We start from the raw sequence: 21,624 nt of genomic DNA on the forward strand, positions 1-21,624 counted from the left end.
TGCTAGTGTGTGTGGCTGTCAATGGATGCATTGCTCTTCAGAAACAGCTTTCTGGTGTAATATAAACTGAAGCCGATCTCCTCTCTCCCAGGCTTCTCAGGCGTCTACGAGAACTAATTTATGAACTTTTTTTTTCCACTTGCATACACAAGTCAATAACAGAGAAAAAGACATTAATAGATATTGGTCTGCTACTTTATTCTGTTAATGTAACGTCATTTCATTCAGTGTTGTGTCTGGATAAAGTGTACAAATGTAACTTTTGGGAGAGCACTTCAAAGACTTCAATACATGTCTATAACACAAAGCAGTTATCCACATACTGATGGACAGGTCTTAATTAGTTAAGTCAACAATGTGCTGAATTTAAAATTCATGTTCCTGGATAATGGTAAGAGCCGCAGTGAATTCATCCATATTCATTATTAATGTTATGGAGGTCTGTTTATGTGTCCCATGAGAGCTGCCTTTCTGCAGAGACTCACAAATGTTAATACATCACAGACTAACGCACGTAATGAATAACTTAGGTCTGTTTTCTTAAGATAAATGTACTGTCATCAATGCTACATACTTAGGTTTGTTATGAATATTTCACTTCAGGACTTTTCAGTAATCGACCAGTAAAGCGCTCTTAACAAATGACCATATTCATATTTTCTGACTCGTGATTAAAACAATTTCACAACTTATATTGCATTGGGACACTAGATCCTGCATGCTGTGTGTAGGAGCCATGAAACGTACATAGTAATGCATTTTGAATATACACATTTGTTTTGTACTAGTTTTATATTTGGGTACTGGTTTGTATTATTATAAGCTATTTGTTTGATCGCTATGGGTTGGTTGCTTTGGGTCACATGGTTATGGGCGGCACTCAGGGGAATTATAATCCTGTTCGCCTGCATGAGGTGTGTGTGTGTGTGGAAGAGAGGGTGACACAGGGTCGTTGTACTTTTTGTTGACCGCAAGTTTAAGGATTGCTTTGAGCATTATAACAATGTCTATGTCTAAGGAAAATAAGTTGATCATCCCAGTTTCATTAAACTACATTATTATTCAACAAAGTTTTGATCTCAGCAAGTACTTTTTGTAGCGTGTCATACAATAGCAAACAGGCCCGGCCTCAGCCTCTCAGCGACTTTGTTTGTTTCCTGCTGTCACTATAATGTGTCTATATAGCGACATCCTGTCCTTAAAAGGATTCTGACTTTCTCTTAAGTAATTACAGGTGTTTTCTTCACAGCGTCTTAAGTAGAGAGGGGTCTTTTATTTATCTTCAACACAAAAGGAAGCTGCAACTAATGCTGTCACATCTTTTGTTGTTTACAGAGGTCAGCCATGCAAGAAGTGATCATGTTTCCAATATCACAGTGAGCAAGGAAACCAATCCCCACCTCTTTGGAGGGGCCGCAGGTGGGACAGAGTCCGAACCCAGAGATTTTTCCAATTCAGGCAGGACAGAGGAGTCAGGGAGCCGTGACTTCTCACGCAGCGCAGCGATGGGACATGATCACAGCTGAGGGAGAGAGAAACAAAGGGTGGGCGGGTGGGGGCAGGGTGATGCTCTGGACTGAATGCAGGGAGTCAGCTCCAGCTGTTAGAGTGTTTATTGATCAGTGAGGGGAGGGGGCAGGTCACCAGCACCTGCATCAGCTCACTGTGGACATGGTTAACTGATAAGCTATGAGCTGATTGTGAATCACATAATGAATGTTGGAATATTTGGGGTAATTCGGGCTAATGGATGGACATCAAGCCTGCCATAATGACTGTTTTAAGATCTAAAACATATTGTCAAGACTGGTATATGACTTATAGTGTTTTTACACAAACAACAAACACACACTTCTGTGTCCTACAGGTGCCTAATTATACTGATCGAGATCTAGGCCACTTCCAGAAGGATCTAGGTCAAAATTACATTGCACAAATGGGGTTGATTGTGAAATTTAAAGTTAAATGTTAACTTATTCATGTTGTGGTAATATGGGGAAAACAAGTTTGTAAAATTAACGGGAACAGCCAGATGGATAGATAAATGGACAGATGGAGAGATAGATAGATAGATAGATAGATAGATAGATAGATAGATAGATAGATAGATAGATAGATAGATAGATAGATAGATAGATAGATAGATAGATAGATAGATAGATAGATAGATAGATAGATAGATAGATTATTGTTTACAACCTTATAAATATATACAAGCACACTCAACATAATCCTTTATCTCAAACTTGTGTGCCATACACTGATTCTGAATAAAGGCTGTCTGCTTTCCTTAATTCGGCATTGTTTACAAATGTACACATACATATTAAACGTGCAGATAAATATGGACGACATTAAGGTATTAGATCACCTATTCACACATTGTAGAAAAATGTGTGGACCTTTATAGTTTATCTTTAATGTCCTTGCCATGTGAGATCTTAACAGAACAGATGAGCACGCACAGTAGTAGCGAAAGCGGTCTCGTGCTACGGGGAATTTCCGTCCACGTGTCTGAATACGCGCTGGAGAAGGCGGGACAACAACAAACAAGACGATTGGTTACAGGGTCTGGATGTAAATTACCTTTAAAGGGGCTGGCTCCGCCTCCTCCGAGGTGCATACAGTCGGGAGGACAGAAACACTCGCGTTTCAAGGAGGTTTTATTTACTAACTTTCTGCACCACGCCCCGGCGGCGGAGTCAGTGTGGAGCTGACGTCGGCGAAATTATATCGGCCCGCTGTATTTTCCCTCACAGTATGGAAGTAGTCGTGGAGCTGATACGGACTAAACTCGCTTGACTTGCCAGGATATTGAACTCGTTGCCCTTTTTCTCTGTAATAGACAATCTTATCAACGAAGCCCATCTTTGTGGTAAGTTCCTCAAAAACACATTTAAGTGTTTTTCTTCGGTACGCACTTTACAGCAGCTTGTCTGCACGAGTTTTAACGTTTAATAACATCCGCGTCCTTGGAAGAAGCAACAAACAACGTGTCGCTGTTGTCGTTCAAACAGTTGCAAATACTTGTTTCGACAGCGTTGAGGTAATTATTGTATCGAAACGTCAAAGCTGCCGGGTTGGAGACCGTTTTAAGTGTAACTAAGCCTGTCTGTCAAAACAACAAAGATTTGAATTTTACCGGCTTTCCCGGTTTACAGAGCTGTGTCGGTGAATGGGCTTCAGACTGCAGCTCTGTTTTTTGCGGCGAATGTTTCTCTGTCGTGTTTCAGTCTGTATTAAAATGTAATGACAGCCGTTTTCGCCATAGATTAAAACCATGTACGCGTGTAAACGTGTTATTACATAATGTAAATGCACGCTATGTAGCCCAATCTAAACATTTATTTCCCAATTTTCTCTCTTTATTTTAAATCATCCCACTCAGTTTTACTATCCGATTTAATTTATAATTATTATTGATATGGTTATCTGGTGTATAACCAATCATTTTGGGGGGATTAAAAAGTATTGCGAGACTCCGACACCGCTTGATGAGCTCGTGTTATTTAAGGTCGTTATGCATAATGTAACACATCATGGAAAATGGTGTGATGTGAGGCTTATGAAGCCAGTGGGTAGAAACTGTGTCAACAGAGCTGCCTCACCCCCACTCTCCCTCCTTCCCTTTTGTTCGGGTGGTGCAGTCTGCAGCAGGGGGAGCTACTGTCTGAAACAAACAAGGCTCACTGCCTGGACAGTGGAGCGCTGCAGAGAGCTATCCTGGGGATCTGCAAGTTCAGATTAAGTATTTTTTTCCATATGAGCCTCCCATGTTATTACTCTATGTTTGTCAAAACAAAGCATTAAGTGGTTTTACACACAGGGTTTATTGTGATCGCACACAGTATATCGTGAGGTCTGGGCATGCTAGAGACTGGCCAATCTGCTTATGTTGGGTGCAGAAATGAAAACTCCTTCTCAGACGAGTTGGCGAGCTGACAGACCAGGGTAGGGAGAGTGGCTTCGGGTTTTCCTTACAGACTGTCATTACACTTTTGCTGTGGACCCTAATTTGGAAGTGTGGTAGTAGTCTAACCCTGTATTACAACTCCATTGTGACTTGGGGGTTAACTGTTGAGGCAACTTGAATTTCATCCATATTTTGACAACTCTCTGACCTCCTATTAAGATTCAGGGTTGAATTCAGTGCTTCATTGACACTGGAGAGGTTCCCAAGTGCTCCTTGCTTCCCTCTGGTAGAGTTGTCCTTAAGGATTTACAATCATGTGTATTATGTATTCCTATAATCAAGTTTACACATTGTGTACATTTCTGATATTATCACAGGCACTGAGCTCTGCTACCTGCAATTGTTTGCTGTGAAATATAATAAACTACCTCTAATCCTGGTTGTAATCATGAGACTGTTATTAAAAAAGCCAGGCTGCTGTCAGCTAGAGGTGTTACATATGCATACACTTCAGTATTGATATAATGAGATATGAGTAGATTGTGGCACACAGTTGCTCGTATTGCAGGAAAAGTAAAGCTATGATATTGGACATTGTTAGTATGTGTGTAAATCAATGCAAATTCAAAACTTTTTTTAAACTTAGATTTTTTACTTATGTGTGTGTTCATTTTCACTGTCAGAAAAATCCCAATTTATTTCCGTGCTTACACTATTGCTTTTTATTGTAATATATTGTATTTTAACCAATGTATCATAATGCATTTCATATTCCCTTGCCAATACACATCCCTGCTGTCCACAGGGCAGCTTAGCACACATTAAAGATTCTACCTCTCCTTTAACTCACTCAGCCAAACTCACATTTATGTAAATGTGGCTCAACCGAGTCGCCTAACCGCAGTGAATCGTGTGGTTTCATCACGAGAAGAACAGAGCCATTTGTCTAAATAAGCACTGAGCTCTTTGCCACAAGTGAAGGCGGATCTTGTGCTTTTTTTCTCTCCCACAACTTGTTCAGTGTGGTTTTATTGATTTGAGGGCACTCATTATAAACCAGACAGGTTGTCTATAATCATAACAAATGCTTGCGAGGGATAATGAATGTGTCTGAGATCATCTCATCAGGCCTAATGCAGACTCGTCCAAGGTTACCATCATTAGTGAAGGGACTGATTTAATGAACTTGCTGTTCTACATTCAGCTGTAAACTTTTCTCCTTTGTCTTGTTACTTTCTAGGCTGCTGATCTTCAAGTGCCCCCGTATGGACGATGAGGAGGATGATGTGTTTGAGCAGGACCCCCACTGCTGGCGCACCACATTCAGGGAGATAAAGTGTGAAGAGCGCGGCACACAGACACCTGGCCCTGCGCTGGCACCCGACAACGGCATGCTGCCCTGTGGCGTCGCAGAGGAGCCCAGACAACTCTTCTACGGTGAGGCTGACAACACACCGTATTTCAAAAGAGATAAGGGAACATAGTCGTGTGCGTGATAACCAGTGTTATAAAACTGCAGCTCGAAACTATGATTTGAGACTTACAGTCAAGAGTGGGTAACACATAATGCTGCTGCAGTAATCTCACCCCTGGCGCCTGATAGTCGTGATCACAGTTGCTTTTATGGTCTGAATGGAGTGTACCCAGCTGCTTTGCTATTCAAAGGGCGCCAGACAGGCATTGTGATGTGACAGGAAGTGACAGAAGTGCTTACCTGTGTACGCAGCAACTGCACAGGGAACTGATTATCACTGACAGCAAAGTTACATTGGCGCCATATAACAGAAATCATTCCAGAGTAACTCTATAGTGACTGACTGACCTCAAATCTGTGTCATGTTGTGTTTGAGTAACTTGTGAAGCACTTAAATGACTCAGTGTTGATAACTAAAAACACTCAGTTGTGGTTAAAGCCGAGCAATCTGACATGTTCAGCAATACTAGCATCATTGTGATAGACCAAATAAAGGTAGAAAAACAAATTAATGTGTCATTGCTGCACTTATATATTTCTAAATGGTTGTTGACAAACTAATAAGTCTCAGCCTTGACACTCAACAGGCAACGCGGGTTTTCGATTGCACTTCCCGGCACGCTTTGAGCTCGTTGGGGATCAGGAAGCGAGGAGACAGGAGAGTGAAGGGGAGCCAAACGGCATGGAGCAGCTCCCCCGGCAGCAGCCTGTGGCCCGCAGCTTGGAGGCCGTTATTGGCCAGAAACTCCAGCTGATAGGAGACCAGTTTCACCGGGAACACCTTCAACTGGTGAGGAGGAAATGTGCATCCTGCTGACTGTACAAACTCCAGACAGACTGCTCCGGCCTCTTGTTCGCAGTAAACAAGTTCAGCTGGTCAATAATATGCTGAGCGGTGACAGAATCTCCCTTTAGTGCACTTCAACAAGTGGTACCTCTGGCTATCCTGATTTATAGATCTTGTAAATATTCCTGACAGTTTTTAAAGTGTTTAAGAGATTGTAACCTGGGATTGGCAGCATGCAAACAAATAGTTGTTTCTGTTATGTTGAGTCTCGAGCTGAGCTGACCTAATAAAATGCAGTAAAGCCAGGAGGATATGCTATAATAACATCAACCCCTTATCCTAATAACCATATGATAAATATACAATGAACACTTGTCAGTTCCTCACCTTTACAACATAGCAGCAGTAAATCTTTTTACACCTCATTATTCTTCATGCAATAGGAACATTTCATTAGTTACATAAGCATCTTTAGAAACAAAATACTGCACATGAACTTATTTGAAGGTGAAGGAGAGACTTTTCTTTATCTTTACAATGTTTTGGAGTGAGTTGCCCCCTTATGAGGAGCTGTGCGCTCAGTTAAAAGTGATTTGTTTATTGTGGACTGGAGACAGCTGGGCCTCAGTTGTAAACTGAAAAGTAAGGTTTTGTTTTGATTATGGCTCAATAAATCAGTAGCATATGGGTCTTCCACTGGATCTACAAAAGTGCCGATTAAGAATAACTACTGCCATCAAACTAGACGTGGTTATGTGTGTGTGTGTGTGTGTGTGTGTGTGTGTGTGTGTGTGTGTGTGTGTGTGTGTGTGTGTGTGTGTGTGTGTGTGTGTGTGTGTGTGTGTGTGTGTGTGTGTGTGTGTGTGTGTGTGTGTGTGTGTGTGTGTGTGTGTGTGTGTGTGTGTGTGTGTGTGTGTGTGTGTGTGTGTGTGTGTGTGTGTGTGTGTGTGTGTGTGTGTGTTTGTGTGTGTGTCGTAAGGATTTATGTTGGGACAAAAGTTTGCTCTCTTTTATTGTGTTTGCCACATATTTGTTTTGGAGTGGCTGCACACATGCAGGACCTACAGAGCCCAGCGCTTCCCCCCCTCCCTTCCCTCAAGCCAAAAACATTGCTGAACATGGACAACCCTTCCCCCATCTTCCTAACCCAGGCCGGCCCTCCCCCTGCCTCCTCTTCCTGTTTATTTCTCTCCCTCTCTTTCTCTCTCTTTCCCCCCTGTTTCCTCTGTGTGCTGCAGAGGCAAGTGGCATGGAGGATAGCTGGCCTGGAACAACACATTGTGGTGTGGTCAGGGTGACACTGTCCGAGTCTGCTGCATAAATGTGGGAGCGTTGTACAACCGTGACACACTGTTGTATCATTGGCTGTAACATCAACAATATAAACAAACCCTCAGGAGAGTTTCTGCTGAGTCTCCTGTTGCACAAGTGCACAAAGTCTGGCACGCAGTTATTTACATGTGCATATTCATCCACACTTCGTTCAGGAGAAAGCAGAAGTGGCGCGAGGAGGTAAACATGTTGAAACCCGAAGCTCTGCGCATAAGCCCCCAGGGGGGACGAGAGAGGTCCTCTCAGCTATAGAGAGAGGGGGGGGGGGGCTCCATATGGATGCATGTATATGAAGAAGTGAAGAAGCAACAATCTTCAGTTGTCTTGAAACATCCCCACCCGGCACTCAATATATTTGTTTTCTTCATAGTGTGAGACAGTTTCAGATTTTCTCATGCGCTTATCAAGTTATTTATACACCCCTAGAGCTCAGCATGACTCATGTATTGTGACAGTGGCAAATGCACACAGACATCCAGACAGTCAGACACCCGGGTTGCTGCGATGTGTGTGTGCGGTCGGTACCTACTGACGCACAGCGGCGACGGGCCCGGGTCAGGCGATGAGGAAGTGGTAGCAACTCCTTTTGCTTGTTGAGTAAACGGCGGAGAGGACAGTCAGAGTGAGAGCGGCTCCGTGAAATCATTTCCTGAAGCAGCGTGTGACACAAACGCCAATATAGTGTGATAGCCAATATAGTGTGATTAAGAGAGTCATATGTTTGATGATGATGATGATTTAAAAACCTAGATGATGGTGTGCGGTTTTGGATAAGATAAGATTGACTTTGTTGATCTTAATTTCGGAAATGTTTTCGTCACAGCAGCATGTTAAAACAAGGCCTTGCACATAGTGTGAAAATGAAAAAGAGTAGAAAAAACCCCGAACATAACCTCTCAAAACAGATCTAAAAAGTCAAATGTATAGACACTGACAGTGAAAGGGATGTGTGATTCCATATCAGTCTCTTTAATTGACATTTCTGTTAATTGAATTGGCTCCTGTAAATGCTCTTGCACGAATACACCCATACTTGTTTTTCTGCATTTTACTGTCTCAGACCTTCCCATCACACAGTCAGTAAGAAAAGCCCTTACTCAATAACAGAGTAACTGTGTGTCAGGTCTCAGTGCTCCTGTCACTAGGTGATTGCAGTGTTTTCAGTGCAGACACTTGTCCCAGAGCCATCCAAGTGCCTCTGACTGCCATCATCGGGATGGATCTGAGAGCAGCGTGGCTGTGAGCGTTCTCCATGGGAGCCCGAGGCTCCTGGCGAAAGGAGGGATTAGGTAGCGACGGAGTGCTGGTGGATGCTGACAGATAAATTGCTCTTCTGTCAGAGAGGGCTTGAGGGGACGTGGGGGTCCCCAGAGGATGGCTGACATTAGCCGGCCCCGCCATTTGAGACAAGGCAATAATGAGTGTCACAATGGCAGGAAGGCGGCTCCAGCCTGCACAGGGCAAGGAGCAGAGTTGGGTTTCATCCCCATGTTTCTTTAAGAGAGACGACTCCTGGTGCTTTCGATAGGAGGTGCTGAAAGAAGGGTTGAATATCGTGTGTGTGTGTGTGTGTGTGTGTGTGTGTGTGTGTGTGTGTGTGTGTGTGTGTGTGTGTGTGTGTGTGTGTGTGTGTGTGTGTGTGTGTGTGTGTGTGTGTGTGTGTGTGTGTGTGTGTGTGTGTGTGTGTGTGTGTGTGTGTGTGTGTGTGTGTGTGTGTGTGTGTGTGTGTGTGTGTGTGTGTGTGTGTGTGTGTGTGTGTGTGTGTGTGTGTGTGTGTGTGTGTGTGTGTGTGTGTGTGTGTGTGTGAGTGTGTGTGTGTGAGTGTGTGTGTGAGAGTGTGTGTGTCTGCACGCAGTGTTTGCAGCTTTATCTCTTTACTGTTCCAATGAGGGCACGGCACTCTCTCCTTTCAGCACTTGTACAGGGGGGGGGGGGGGGGAGGATTGGAGTTACACTGGAAATAAAAACACATGAAGCCAGCTTTGGATATTTACTTTTCAGTCATTATTGCACGCTGATGTTTGTTCACAGCGATGTCCATTTATCATCCAGTACCGCTGCTCTTTGTTGGTGTTTTCCCTTGCCTCCCTGTCTCCTCCCTGATGTGACAAATCCAGAGTGTCTTGCTACTGAGCCTGGCCTGTTTGATCAAGAGACAAGGCAGAGCTTCTGAGCAGTTGGCTGGACAGACAGCCGCATGGGACACAGATAAGGAACATCAGGCTGCTGTCGGCGTGACGACACCGAGCATCTGGCTACACTCTGCCCCTATCGCTGGCTAAATTTAGAGCCCGTTTCTCCTTTTGACAGTTGGTGGCGTGACTCATGACTAAAGTTGTGACAGGCCCTCTGCACACCTCTTTTTCTCTTTCTCTCTCCTTCTTTCTGTTCCTCTCTCTCTCTCTCTCCTTTGTCTCTCTCAGCCTGATAGAGTGGAGGGCAGAAGGTCACGAGATGTTCTGTTTTGTTTGTAAAGGGGAGTTCCTTGTCATGTAGCTTGTTGGATACACACAAGCTTTGCACCGTGACAATCCATCCTATATCTCCTGCAAACCTTTGCTTTATATTAAAAGTATAAATCATATTTCAGATATTATGTGCTGTCGTTCTGCCTTTCTTTTTTCTGATCCCAGAGTAGTCTCATGTTATTTAGGTAGAATGCAAAATACTTCCAAGTTCAGCCATTCTGACTGCCAACTCTGTGCCGCACATAATACATATTGTCTATATTTATATGAAGCGCACATTATCAGGTCCTTCTCAAAATATCCCCAGGCAAGCACTCAATATGTCACACAACAGAGAACTGGTTTTATCACTACTCATAGCAACCCTTGCCATGATTTGTTTTCTTTTTTACCCCTTGATTTTCCTTTAGATCAAGTGAGAATAAGTGAGTAGTAACATACACACATGCTGGTTGGAACCTGGCGAAGCTTATGCAACACCCTGCAATGCTCACCACAGGAAACCCAGGGCCTATCACAGTGGCGGTTCTTGGCTGCTAACTAGGTCAATGTTTGGGCACCACCTTAACCGGCATGTCAATACGGCACATCTAATATTTTTGGCATTCGTAACCAATACCAAAAAAGCTCAGATGATTATAGCAAAGGTGCTCTTTTTTGAAGAACACACCGTTTTAAAAAGGAAAAAGGCCATATGCACTCTCCTGGCAAAATGTCTCCTTTTTTCCCCCATTATTCAAACAGCTATATCAATGTGAAATCTTAAAACATAAGCACTGTTTATTCATGTTTATATATGGCTGAGTAGAAGTTGTATGCTGAAGGTTACACCCTGAAGAAGACTGTTGGTGGGTTACTTTGTTGTTAACTCTATTTTAACATGTATGAACAGTGTCTATGTTTTCACTTATGAAAAAGTGGTTGACTATTTGCCATAAGATTGCCGTGTACCTTTAATTCTCTTTTTGAAAAGGGAATAAACGTTTTCCCATGATAATGAAAAAGCAGTAAAAGCAGCAGCATTATCAGGCGTGGTGGAGTCTGCCTTTTGTCCACAGATGAGCTACTGTACCTCACTCGTGCAGATACGTGTTTTCCAGAGAGCCCCCTGCCTCTCATCAAGGGCCCCCTAATCCTATTCAGTGCAATTATCTTATCTCAACTTCTCAATGACAGAGATAACATTATCCCCCTAATCACTCACAATCCAATTGGCTCGCAAAGAGAGTCTCCGCCAGGAAGATTAGAACAAATGATGAATGTGTCCATGGTTTGGAATGTCTGTTGGGAAGCTCGGATTGTTTCAGGAGGGAGGCCTCTCTCCGAAGTATTGTTGGGGACAGGAGCAGACTGTTGTGAAAATATCAGCGTCGTTCCGGTGTCTAGTTTTGACTTAACCTCTTCTCAGTTGACCCTTTTCGCTGTGTTCACTGTCAATCAGCACACACAGTAAAACTCACTCTGCAAAACGCGTGACTGTTTTGTTTTTGAGTTCCAATCCAGGGCACTAACTTTTTTTCGTCTCCATTTGTCGCTTCAGTATCATCGAAACCAAAGGAACCAGGGGCGGAGGTGGTGGCGCCTGGCCGCGGCTCTGCTCAGCCTTCTGTTCGACAGGGGGCTCGTTGCTGGAGGAGGGGGAGCAGCACGGAGGTGAGAGGGTCTCCCCATCTCTCAGAGGAACTGGACTCCTAATGGCACTGTCAAATCTAACACGGGTCTGTTTTTGGCGGGGGGGAAAAAAAGGAGACAAAGGGTCACCGCGGGACGGAGACAACCAACTTTTATACAAGGTTTTTTTCTTTCCAAGAAGATGCCATGACACTCCGAGATTTCCTCTACAGGACAATGTTCATATTTTGGTATACGTGTGGTGTAGTGGTTTTGTATAGTACATTGTTCTTGTTAAATTGTTTGCACTTCAACATGTATCCATCTTAAATGACCTCCACCGACCCTGGGAATGCCTTATTCAATGTCTTCTGCCAGAATGAGTATTGATACATAGAGATGAGGTGGGATGAGATGGTTAGGGAATGAAGGGGGTTGAATCTGCTGACATTTCCCAGGTGACCAGACACGTTGATTTAACTAATTTCCAAAGAGGCAACTTCTCAGAACAAAGCATTTTGCACCTCACCTCAATGGAACATTTATCTTTCTTTATTTCTTTGTGCTGATTTGTTGGTTTCTCACTCCATTTGCTGCAGTATGTAATTAATACGTTTCACCCTCAATTTCATCTAAAGTATCGGGAACAACTTTTCTGCTCTTGAAAAGTTTGCACACCTTGTAATCTAAATATATTTTCTTGATCCTCAGGGTGGAGTTTGAACATCAGTGACTGCCTAAACAAGCCTGGTGCCACACCAGCATTCAACAGTTAATATTGATATTAGTAATTAGGATTATTGACACTGGAAACTAATTCTAAAAAAGCAGTTAGCTGTAATTTATCATTTGAATGTATGCTGAGGGAGCATATTAAAAATAACCATGAAAAGATATTTAATGTGTGCTGACTTTTGCAAAGAGGAGTAGCCCTTTGTGCACTAAATTATAACATTAGAGTTAAGTTGTTTTGCTTTCATACCAGCAAAGTGTTTTTTACCTTAAGTATATAGAAACATTTGGCCAAGTCTACCATAGTTCTTTGAATTGAAATGTCATCGAGCACTCTTCCCTCAGTTGTTCCCTCACTTTGGAGTTCTCCCTGTGTTTTCTGTGTGTTCTGTTCATGTGATTGTTTTCAGACCTCCATGCCCTTGAAGTGGAGCTCTGGATCCACTGTTTTTGCACTAGACAACGTACACCCTTCAAGAGTACAGTTGTTACCACGGTAACTTCTGTCCTGTACGAAGGTTTTCAGTTATGACTGTTTTTTTCTTGCCACAACATTTCAGATGTATTCACTCTTTATGTCTAAGACTAATAATCAATGTTGAGACCAGACTGAACACAGTCTGGGATCTGGATTGGATTTTGGATATTTCACGCTGAAGTGTTTCAGACTACAGTAGAGTTACCTTAGAGCCTCGCAATTCCATTGACATGTTTCTGTCCTGGTTTGTTTTCCACAGCCTGTGTGTGTTCTGAAGACCAAACCATACTGCATAATCAATCTGTGAAACAGATCGTCTCAGGCTACTTTTTATGGGGTTTTACATCATTTTATACTCTGTGATATTGGGTGCTCTTGTTTTGTCTTTGGTGCTCAGATCCAGACATGTTTAGCCACTCATCAGACACAAACACACACGTGAAAAAGACTGTAATTATTGTTGAAATATGAATATGTTTAAAGACACTGTTAAAGATGCTGTTTGTTATATTCTACATTACTGAACCCAGGCCAACTTTTGGACCCAAGGAGCAGTACATATCAGGGGTCTGGAGTTACTTGCTCCTGTGTCAAGTGTATCACTGCATAATTAGGGTTTCCTCTCATTCTCCTAAAGATGTCTCAGGGACAGAACTTGTGGGCTACCAGGGACCTTGAGAATCTGTCACATGGTTAGAAAAAGAGCAGTTTCTTCATCCATTTATTTACCATAAAACCCCTCAAGGTAGCGTCAAGTCCTTTAATTTTCGTTTCAGTTGTAAAATTGGCTAATTTCTCAGCACACACATATTAAGGTACAGTTTGGCTGAGGAGTGTGAGGCAGACTTGCTGCCTGTGGTGGTCTCGGGGGCTGCTGAGCATGTAGTAGTAGCGGGTGAGGTGCACTGAGTGTGGTTGTGGTTATAGTTTCCTGCGGATCCTGAACGCTGAGCCAGTCCTGCAGCGCCCCGTACCACCACGAGCTCCTGACTTCCTCTTTGTGCTGCTCCTTTATTACTTGGCTAATATTCATCAGTTCATTTTTATTTGTAATTTATTTGGTTTTCCATTTTATTTATTTTGTATATTTGCCCATTTTTTCTACTGTATACACCTGTGTGTGCAATTTTTTTGTTTTTTTGTTTCAGTCTTGGACTTGTATACGCCTCAGTTGTTTGACTGTGCCGAGCAGGTTGGCTTGCATGTGACACTCAACCTTATTTTTATTTTGTTTAGTATTGCTCACCTCATGTAGGCTCTAAGAAGTTTGAAGTTTATCGCTTTTATGAAGAACAATAGCCTTGGTCAGTCAGAACTTAAGTTGGTTACAATGGATTTCAATAATGGCATGTTCTTCACAGCTTTGAATAGGACCATTGTTCATCCATATATGCAGAGTGTAACTGTTGCCGTCATTGGAATACATTCTAACCAACTTTAATTCCTCATGACATCAGCTGCTGATCTTTATGAAGAAGAAAACATCACCTTTCAAGCCAACAGGACAGGTGTTCGATACTCCTAAAAAAAAGATTTTTGGGTGGGGTATTTTACGCAAAAGGTTGGGATTTTCCAGGGAAGGGCCGTACCAATTCAGACCTGTTTTATTACCTTCCACTACCTGATTTACCAGTCTTAATACGTAGATACATCACATGTGGTTCAGAAAAGCAGCAATTAGAGTTTTCAACAGAATATGACCGTTACTTTGTAATTAAAGAGTTAATACCCATCCGCCTGATGCTCATGACACTCATGACATTAGAAATGCTTCCAACACCCAGAAAAAGGTTGCCTTCATATTAAGCCACAGGGCGTTTGTTTATGTGTTCAACTCTTGATTATTGTGTTGTAATCAACATGCACTGGAAAGTACTTTGTTTCTGTAGATCCCATGGGTCCCTTATCTGTAGTGTGTTAGTGTATAGAATATACTCTGGATTGTTCCGTTGGGCTTATCTTGCCATGTTTCAGACGCGTATATCTGTGCATTGACGAAGTAGGCTCCGATTGAAGGTCTGTTTGATTTATTGGAAAGGGAAACAAGCCACCGTGGTGCCCTGTATGTTTTTGTTAGATGAGGTTCCCAAGCTGCACTCATCACATTATACGTGAGTGTGGAGAATCCCTAGAGTGGGACATGTATTTTATGGAAACCGTCAGTGTCTTACATTTTGTAGTCCACTTTATATAAAGTTGAAGTTTTTGAGGAAGGTTTTGATTTTAATTTTTTTTAACAATAACATTTCTTTTTCATGGTCTTTCTTAACTTTTTTAAATGTATTTTCTTAAGAAAAAGGGTATCTTTTTACAAGGACAATTCATCGCTTATGAAAAGATTTTTTTAAACAAGGACATGGTAGTATCCTTTTTGAAGTCCATGAGATCAAGGGCATTTTTTTATATAAAAATGAACTTGCAACATTCCTTGCACATCTCATCGTGGAGTATAAACAAAACCAAGTAAACCAACATAATTCATGTTTGTGGTTTACTTGGCTCATGAGCTTTGAAATGTTTGCCCTTCTTTGAAAAACAGATAAAGTGTACATGTATTTCTAAAAACCCTGGAATATGCCTTTAACTGCTCAGTTTCAACAAAGTCTTGATTATCACACATTCTCTGTATACCAAGAAAATGAAACCCAGCGAAAATGTAGCATTTTTGTAAACATTGACTGTGTGTTTTCGAGACTCTACTGTGCACTCATTTTTGTGTTTATATATATTTTTTGGATTGTTGATATGATATGGAAGTAAGGACAATTTGTTATGTAGTGCAATATGCTGTATATATGGAGCTTTGTTCTACAAATCTTTTTCTGGATTTCTTGTTGTTTATTGGTACTTTTTTTCAATAAAATTGTATTGAAGGTGTGACGTTGAATCAAGTTTTTTTTGTTGCAGAAACACACTCCCTTGGAGCTATGCTCTTCATAAGACAATAAACACATGTATTTTCCTTTTTTTCCCCATGATGTTTTGACGAAAGGAGGACAGCAATTATTGATATATGTCCAGTATTGAGCAAGAACACTGCTTTTGCATAACATGATGCAATGTAAATCAAGCAGTTCAAACAGACAGGCTTAGCTTATGTTTACCAACTAAGTGACTGGCAATATTAATAAAATGACACTACTTAAAGTGTTATTTTATTAATACAAATAAATAAAAACACTTGATTTGTTTAACTTTTTGCTTTAACCGTTTTTCTTGTTATTATGCCTAACCAAGTCTCGCTCTATGAGAAGTATCTGAAATCTCGCGAGAGATCATTTGTTGCCGGAAGATCACTGCGAGAACGCATGGTGAAAACGTGAATACGCGTTGTAGAGAGATGTTGAGAGATGTAATTGTATTTGAGTACAAAAAGCTAAGATTAGTTTTATCTGCTGAATATTTAGAAGAGCTATCTTGCAAGACCTTAGAGCGAGACTTCACGAGATGTCACATATTGATTGTATGCTCCAACCATTGGACACAAAATAACTGCTGAAGAAAATGAATTGCTGTTAAGCGATTAAGCCTTTGTTTTGAAGAGATGTGTTGTGAAAGTAAGCCACTGATGGATTAGACATGTGTCTGAGGCTGGCCTGGCATTTAAAGCTGGCCAGGCGTTTGACAGGGACTGTGCCCATCACATCCCCCCTGCTGTTAGGTCATTAATTTAGTGCGAGCACCGGGGCTTCCAATCCCCTCTATAGTCTGCACCATCGTCTGCACACATACAGAAGCAAGTGTTGCATGACAACTGAAGGAGCCCTATAGACTAGAGCAAATGAGTGGACTTACCTCATGCTGCACTTGTGCTCCTCAAAGGTTAAGGCCCAATGCTGCTGAGCCTGCAGATTAGTTACACTGCAGCATGGATGCCCTTGAGGCATTTCAGTGATTGATTACTCTTGACACGTATAAACTTGAAAGTTTAGTGCTTATTGCTGGCTTGTGTGGAGAGCAAAAGTGCAGTCTTCTCACTGACAAACATTCAAATAATTTAGCATGATGCATTTTTTAATATCTGTCCAATAGAAATGTTACACCATGCTTACTAACAATACCAAATTGTTGCTCTTTTATTCACTAGACCAGACATCTTACAGCCACTCCCCTCGGGGCTGACGCGTGGCACGTCTATTGTCATCCACGCCAGGTAAGGTTTCACGCTTTGCAGGCACCTGACTCACCTGTTCTGCCACTTTCAGCAAAATAATAACCCTGTCTGTGGCCCCCAGACGCAAACACATGTACACTATGAAACACTATGAACGAGTGTGTTGGAGGATGTGGTTTAAAACAAAATAACAACATCACTTACTTAAGTCTCCTATGGGATTACATTACATTGCATTTAGCTGACGCTTTTATCCAAAGCCACTTACAATAAGTGCATTCGACCAAGAAGATACAAACTTGAAGAAAACAGAATCATATAAGTACATCAGGTTTCATAGAGCCAAAACATTTCAAGTGCTACTCAACTAGTTTTAGATAAGCCAGCCCTTTGTTAGTATATAAGTGCTTTGTTAGTCATTGTATTGCTCGAAGTTGAGTCGAATGAGATGAGTTTTCAGTCTGCGCCGGAAGATGTGTAAGCTTTCTGCTGTCCCGATTTCAATGGGGAGCTCATTCCACCATTTTGGAGCCAGGATAGCAAACCCACAAGTTTTTGCTGATGGAAACTTGGGTCCCCCTCGCAGTGCGGGTGCAGCGAGCTGTTTGGCCGATGCAGAGCGGAGTGAACGTGCTGGGGTGTACAGTTTAACCATGTCCTGGATGTAGGAAGGGCCAGATCCATTCACAGCATGGTACGCAAGTACCAGTGTCTTGAAGCCAGTGAAGGGAGCGGGGGAGCGGCGTGGTGTGGGAGAATTTAGGAAGGTTGAAGACCAGACGAGCCGCTGCATTCTGGAAGAGCTGCAGAGGTCGGATGGCACATGCAGGTAGACCAGCCAGGAGGGAGTTGCAGTAGTCTAGGCGTGAAATGACGAGAGCCTGGACAGAAGTGGCGTCGCTTTCTGGGTCAAGACAAAAACTATTCTGCGCTCACATCCTTAGCTGGTGTTATTTTTTGTTTTAAATGTTAGAATTTCTAGGTTTATTAGGAGCTAATTAACACTGCTATTTATACAACTGTCATAACATATACAGATCATGTGATTACAGAGACTTGGGAGTCATCTCTGCAGAGGGGATTGCTTTTTTGTGATATTATCCTAATATAAAGCCTATGTGCTAAGGATGTCTCCTGTCTCCTCTGCTGTTTACCTCGGCCTTCCAGCTCATACGGTCCCCTCCTCTATGCTCAGCACTTTAATGGGGAGAGCATCGGCTCTCCCTGGGCCAAACAATGGCTCCTCTGTTCCCCTGGCCACGCCGCTTGCTGAAAGAGACACCCATTAGAGGAGCGTCTATCTCTGGGGTCAGGACCAGGGGTCGCGCACAAGTACAGCTCTTGTTTATGTCTGCAAAGCCAATGAAAACAGTGCAGCCTACGCCGTTAACTCCTACCCGCCCGGCTCCCTGAGCAGGCTGAAGAGGAGTTTCTGCTTGAAGTAAAGTCACAGAGTGCGATGCATTCAACCACAGCTTCAATTTGTCCCTCTTGTTCTGAGCTAGAGTGGTGTGTCGTGTCACCAAGTGAATAAAGTAGCTGCGTGAGAGAGAATACAGTTGTATTAGCGTTGACAGGCTCCTCAGCACCTGCTTCAAGGCAACAGCCACATATCCCCCCCCCTGGCCCTGAGACCACTTCATGTAGCTTCTCAGTCCAGCACACACAGGCAATTACTGCATTATCACCTGTGAGCGCACCCTTTGTCCGGTTTAATGTAGGCAGGATTTGAGAAAAGGGAGTCTAGTTAATTTGAATGAGTCTAAAATTACATAAAGGAGGTAGTGACTTATTTTAGAAAAGGCTGTAAAGAAAATTACATCAGTAAGGAATCTTGTGCCTGTGTCTTTATAACAGGTGGGATGCATATTAATGATGTCTAAAATAAGAAAGACAAGTTGACTTTCCTTTCTAGCATCACAAACAAGTTTATAGTTTTGCTCTAGTGAAATATCCCCAGAGCAGTTGGATGGATTGCATTAACATTGAGCAGAGACATGTATATCCCCCTCAGATAGAATTGTGATAATGTTGACAGTCTTCTGCTCGCGGTCAAATGTAATTTGTCAAATAGCCTACTTAAGGTTTTCACCAGAAAAAGCTAATAACTTTCCCATCATCCTGAGATCTATGCTAGTTTGTGTTCAGTTAGTTCTCTTAGATTAGCATGCTAACATGCTAATCTAAGAGGGTGGACTAGGTGAGCATTCATTTGACTTATCTTCATTATGACACTGTGAGCATGCTCATGCTAGCATTTAGCTCAAAGCAGTGACCAAGTGCAACCCTGCTGGTTTGGTTCTCACAGCTCAACGAGCATGGCTGTGTACTCCAGTCTGTTGGTTTCATGTTTATAGTATTTGCACTTTTTTTTCAGCTACAACGTTTGGAAGAAAAATATATTAACTTATCTGATATGTTTTTATGAATTAAGACCAAACCTCAAAATCCTTCGAGAAGCTCTCACTTGCCGCTTCTATTCAGTCCGACCCTCCAACATTGCTCTTTGTTCAATAACATCCATATTTCTGTAAGACTCACATATCCCCCATTGTGTCAAACCAAATGAAACTGGATAATACCTGACAGGACAGGTTTGCTTCCAGGAAAGTGAACTCTCAAGTAGATAAAAGATTTTCTTTCCACAAGAACACTTTTTCTCAGTATCCTAATAATTTGGTCTACCCAGAAAACAGTCAAATGTAGCGAGGACTATTAATAAGTTGAACAATGAAGATGGTATCAGCCATGTCAATACTGACAGCACATAAATGCTGAAGGCAGACAACTATGAATTTGCTGCTATTACTTCATCTTCATGTCAAGTGACTACTCTTAATAGGGCATTTGGCAGATGGTCTATGAGTAGAAGTCATTTGATACCAAACTTAACCACTACTTGTGTCTGTCAGGGCAAAGGAACGCCACAGCCTCGGATATATTTGAACACTTTCCATTCTTCTTCTCCCCTCTGCACACATCTGGTGCTCAGGCGGGCAGTTGTCATGGAATAAGCGGCTAAGCCAACAGTGTTGCATGTCGCGGTGCAGGGGGACCGGGGGGATCGGGGTTCAGCTGGGCATGCTCTGGGTGCAGCAACTCAGCAACCCCCTCTCCCCCCCCTCTCTCTCTGCTGTGACTGAACACAGCTGACCTCCTCTGGCAAAGACCCCCCCCCCCCCCCCTCCCTCCTCCAGCCTGCTCTACGCCACCCTATCCCAGCTGATAGGAGAGCATGCAGAAATTGATCTGTTAACACTTTGTAGCTGGTAATCTGAGACACAGCCCTGGTTTGCAACTAAGTTGTTTTCTCACTTTTAAAACTCTCCGTTCCTCACTTCTCCTTTAAGCCGCTGCGCTCGCCCGGCTCTTTTCTTTACTTTCTCTGTCAGGAGAGGTTGGGCAATCACTACACAGCACTGTGAGTTCCTTTGTTTACCAAGAGCAACCCAGCAGAGCGCAGGGCTTTGTTGAGCAGCAGTCACTCCCGGCCTCACAGCTGTGACACACACACACACACACACACACACACACACACACACACACACACACACACACACACACACACACACACACACACACACACACACACACACACACACACACACACGCACACACACACACACGCACACACACATGCACAGAGCTCAAATCTCTGACTCACAAACACTAGCTGTATCTGTGGTCAAGGGGAGGGATTTAAAAATCCTCCGAGCACAGCACATGAACCTGCTGAACTTGTCCTCTCTCTGTCTCGTGCTGGCTATTGTTCCCCCCCAACTCTACATTTCCCAACAAATATTCATACTTTTCCACCACCATTTGGACCCAATTAAAAGATACACCCTGTAAGGCCTGCACACAGCAGGCAGCTGTCTCTCCCCACGTGTGAAAATCCATTCACTCGGCATCTAGCTGAGGAAGACACAAGCCCGGCTTCATTATGATGGGGGATGTCACTCAATAGACAGCACATAAACAAGCGGGGTCATTGTTGGGAGCTAATTGGCAGGAAAAAGGTTCCTGTAGCAAGATAAAAAATAAGCAGTCACTGTGGTTTCCTGAGGACACACGAGGAGCCCTTTGCGCTGGCACGGCCTGTGGTGGGCAGTAATGAGAGCTCGCCTCATGCCCAGTTTCCAGATGTACTGTCATTGCGAGCAGCAGCACGGATAAAGGGATGCAAAAAGCCTCCGAGCTAAAGAACCGAGCCCCGTTCAGTGTGTGCGTTTTTGTTTGTTTCACCAAGCAGGTTGGCGGGGCGCCAGAGACGTCAGGCGGGCGGTCTGTCTTGTTAGCACACCTCACCTTGATAACAGGAGTGTGGAGAGAGGGATGAGGCTGACGAACAAAAACAACCAGCGCACCAGGGGTGGGGCTCCGGGACAATTGTATGTGTGTGTGTGCGTTTCGAGTAGGTTTCGGTGCGTGTGTCTGCTCACGCAATGGGCCTCTTCCAAACAGTAACAACTGCAAAAACATTGGGTTGAGTGTTAAACTCGGAGCAGTTTTTCCAAGCTCATGTTTCACAACAGAGCACCAGGCGCTCCCTCCCTCTCGCCCTCCTTTTCTTTCTCTGACTTTTTTTCCCTCTAGCCTCCCATCCCCCACTTCTCTACTACTCTTTTTCTCTCTTATTGGTCCTATTTTCGTGCACCCTCTCGCTATCTGAATGACTATCAAATACACATACACACAAACCCTCCCCCCTCCAT

The 21,624-nt window shown here is 43.1% G+C and overlaps 1 protein-coding gene across 3 annotated transcripts in view; it reads left to right on the plus strand.

The window, feature by feature from the left end:
* bmf1 (BCL2 modifying factor 1) overlaps positions 1–15,672 on the plus strand; it is an 84,915-nt gene extending 69,243 nt beyond the window's left edge. The window contains exons 1-4 of one of the 3 annotated variants that reach the window (XM_079693782.1): positions 2,643–2,875; positions 5,154–5,350; positions 5,975–6,177; positions 11,515–15,672. In XM_079693782.1, coding sequence (XP_079549908.1) covers positions 5,179–5,350; positions 5,975–6,177; positions 11,515–11,631 — 492 coding nt within the window. In that variant the 5' untranslated portion in view covers positions 2,643–2,875; positions 5,154–5,178 and the 3' untranslated portion in view covers positions 11,632–15,672. Of the gene's footprint in view, positions 1–2,642; positions 2,876–5,153; positions 5,351–5,974; positions 6,178–11,514 lie in introns of those variants that run through there. The other 2 variants (XM_079693783.1, XM_079693780.1) reach the window with 2 other exon arrangements.
* The last annotated feature ends 5,952 nt before the right edge of the window (positions 15,673–21,624 follow it).

This window comes from Notothenia rossii (assembly GCF_949606895.1).
Source record: "Notothenia rossii genome assembly, chromosome: 7".
Classification (NCBI taxonomy): domain Eukaryota; kingdom Metazoa; phylum Chordata; class Actinopteri; order Perciformes; family Nototheniidae; genus Notothenia; species Notothenia rossii.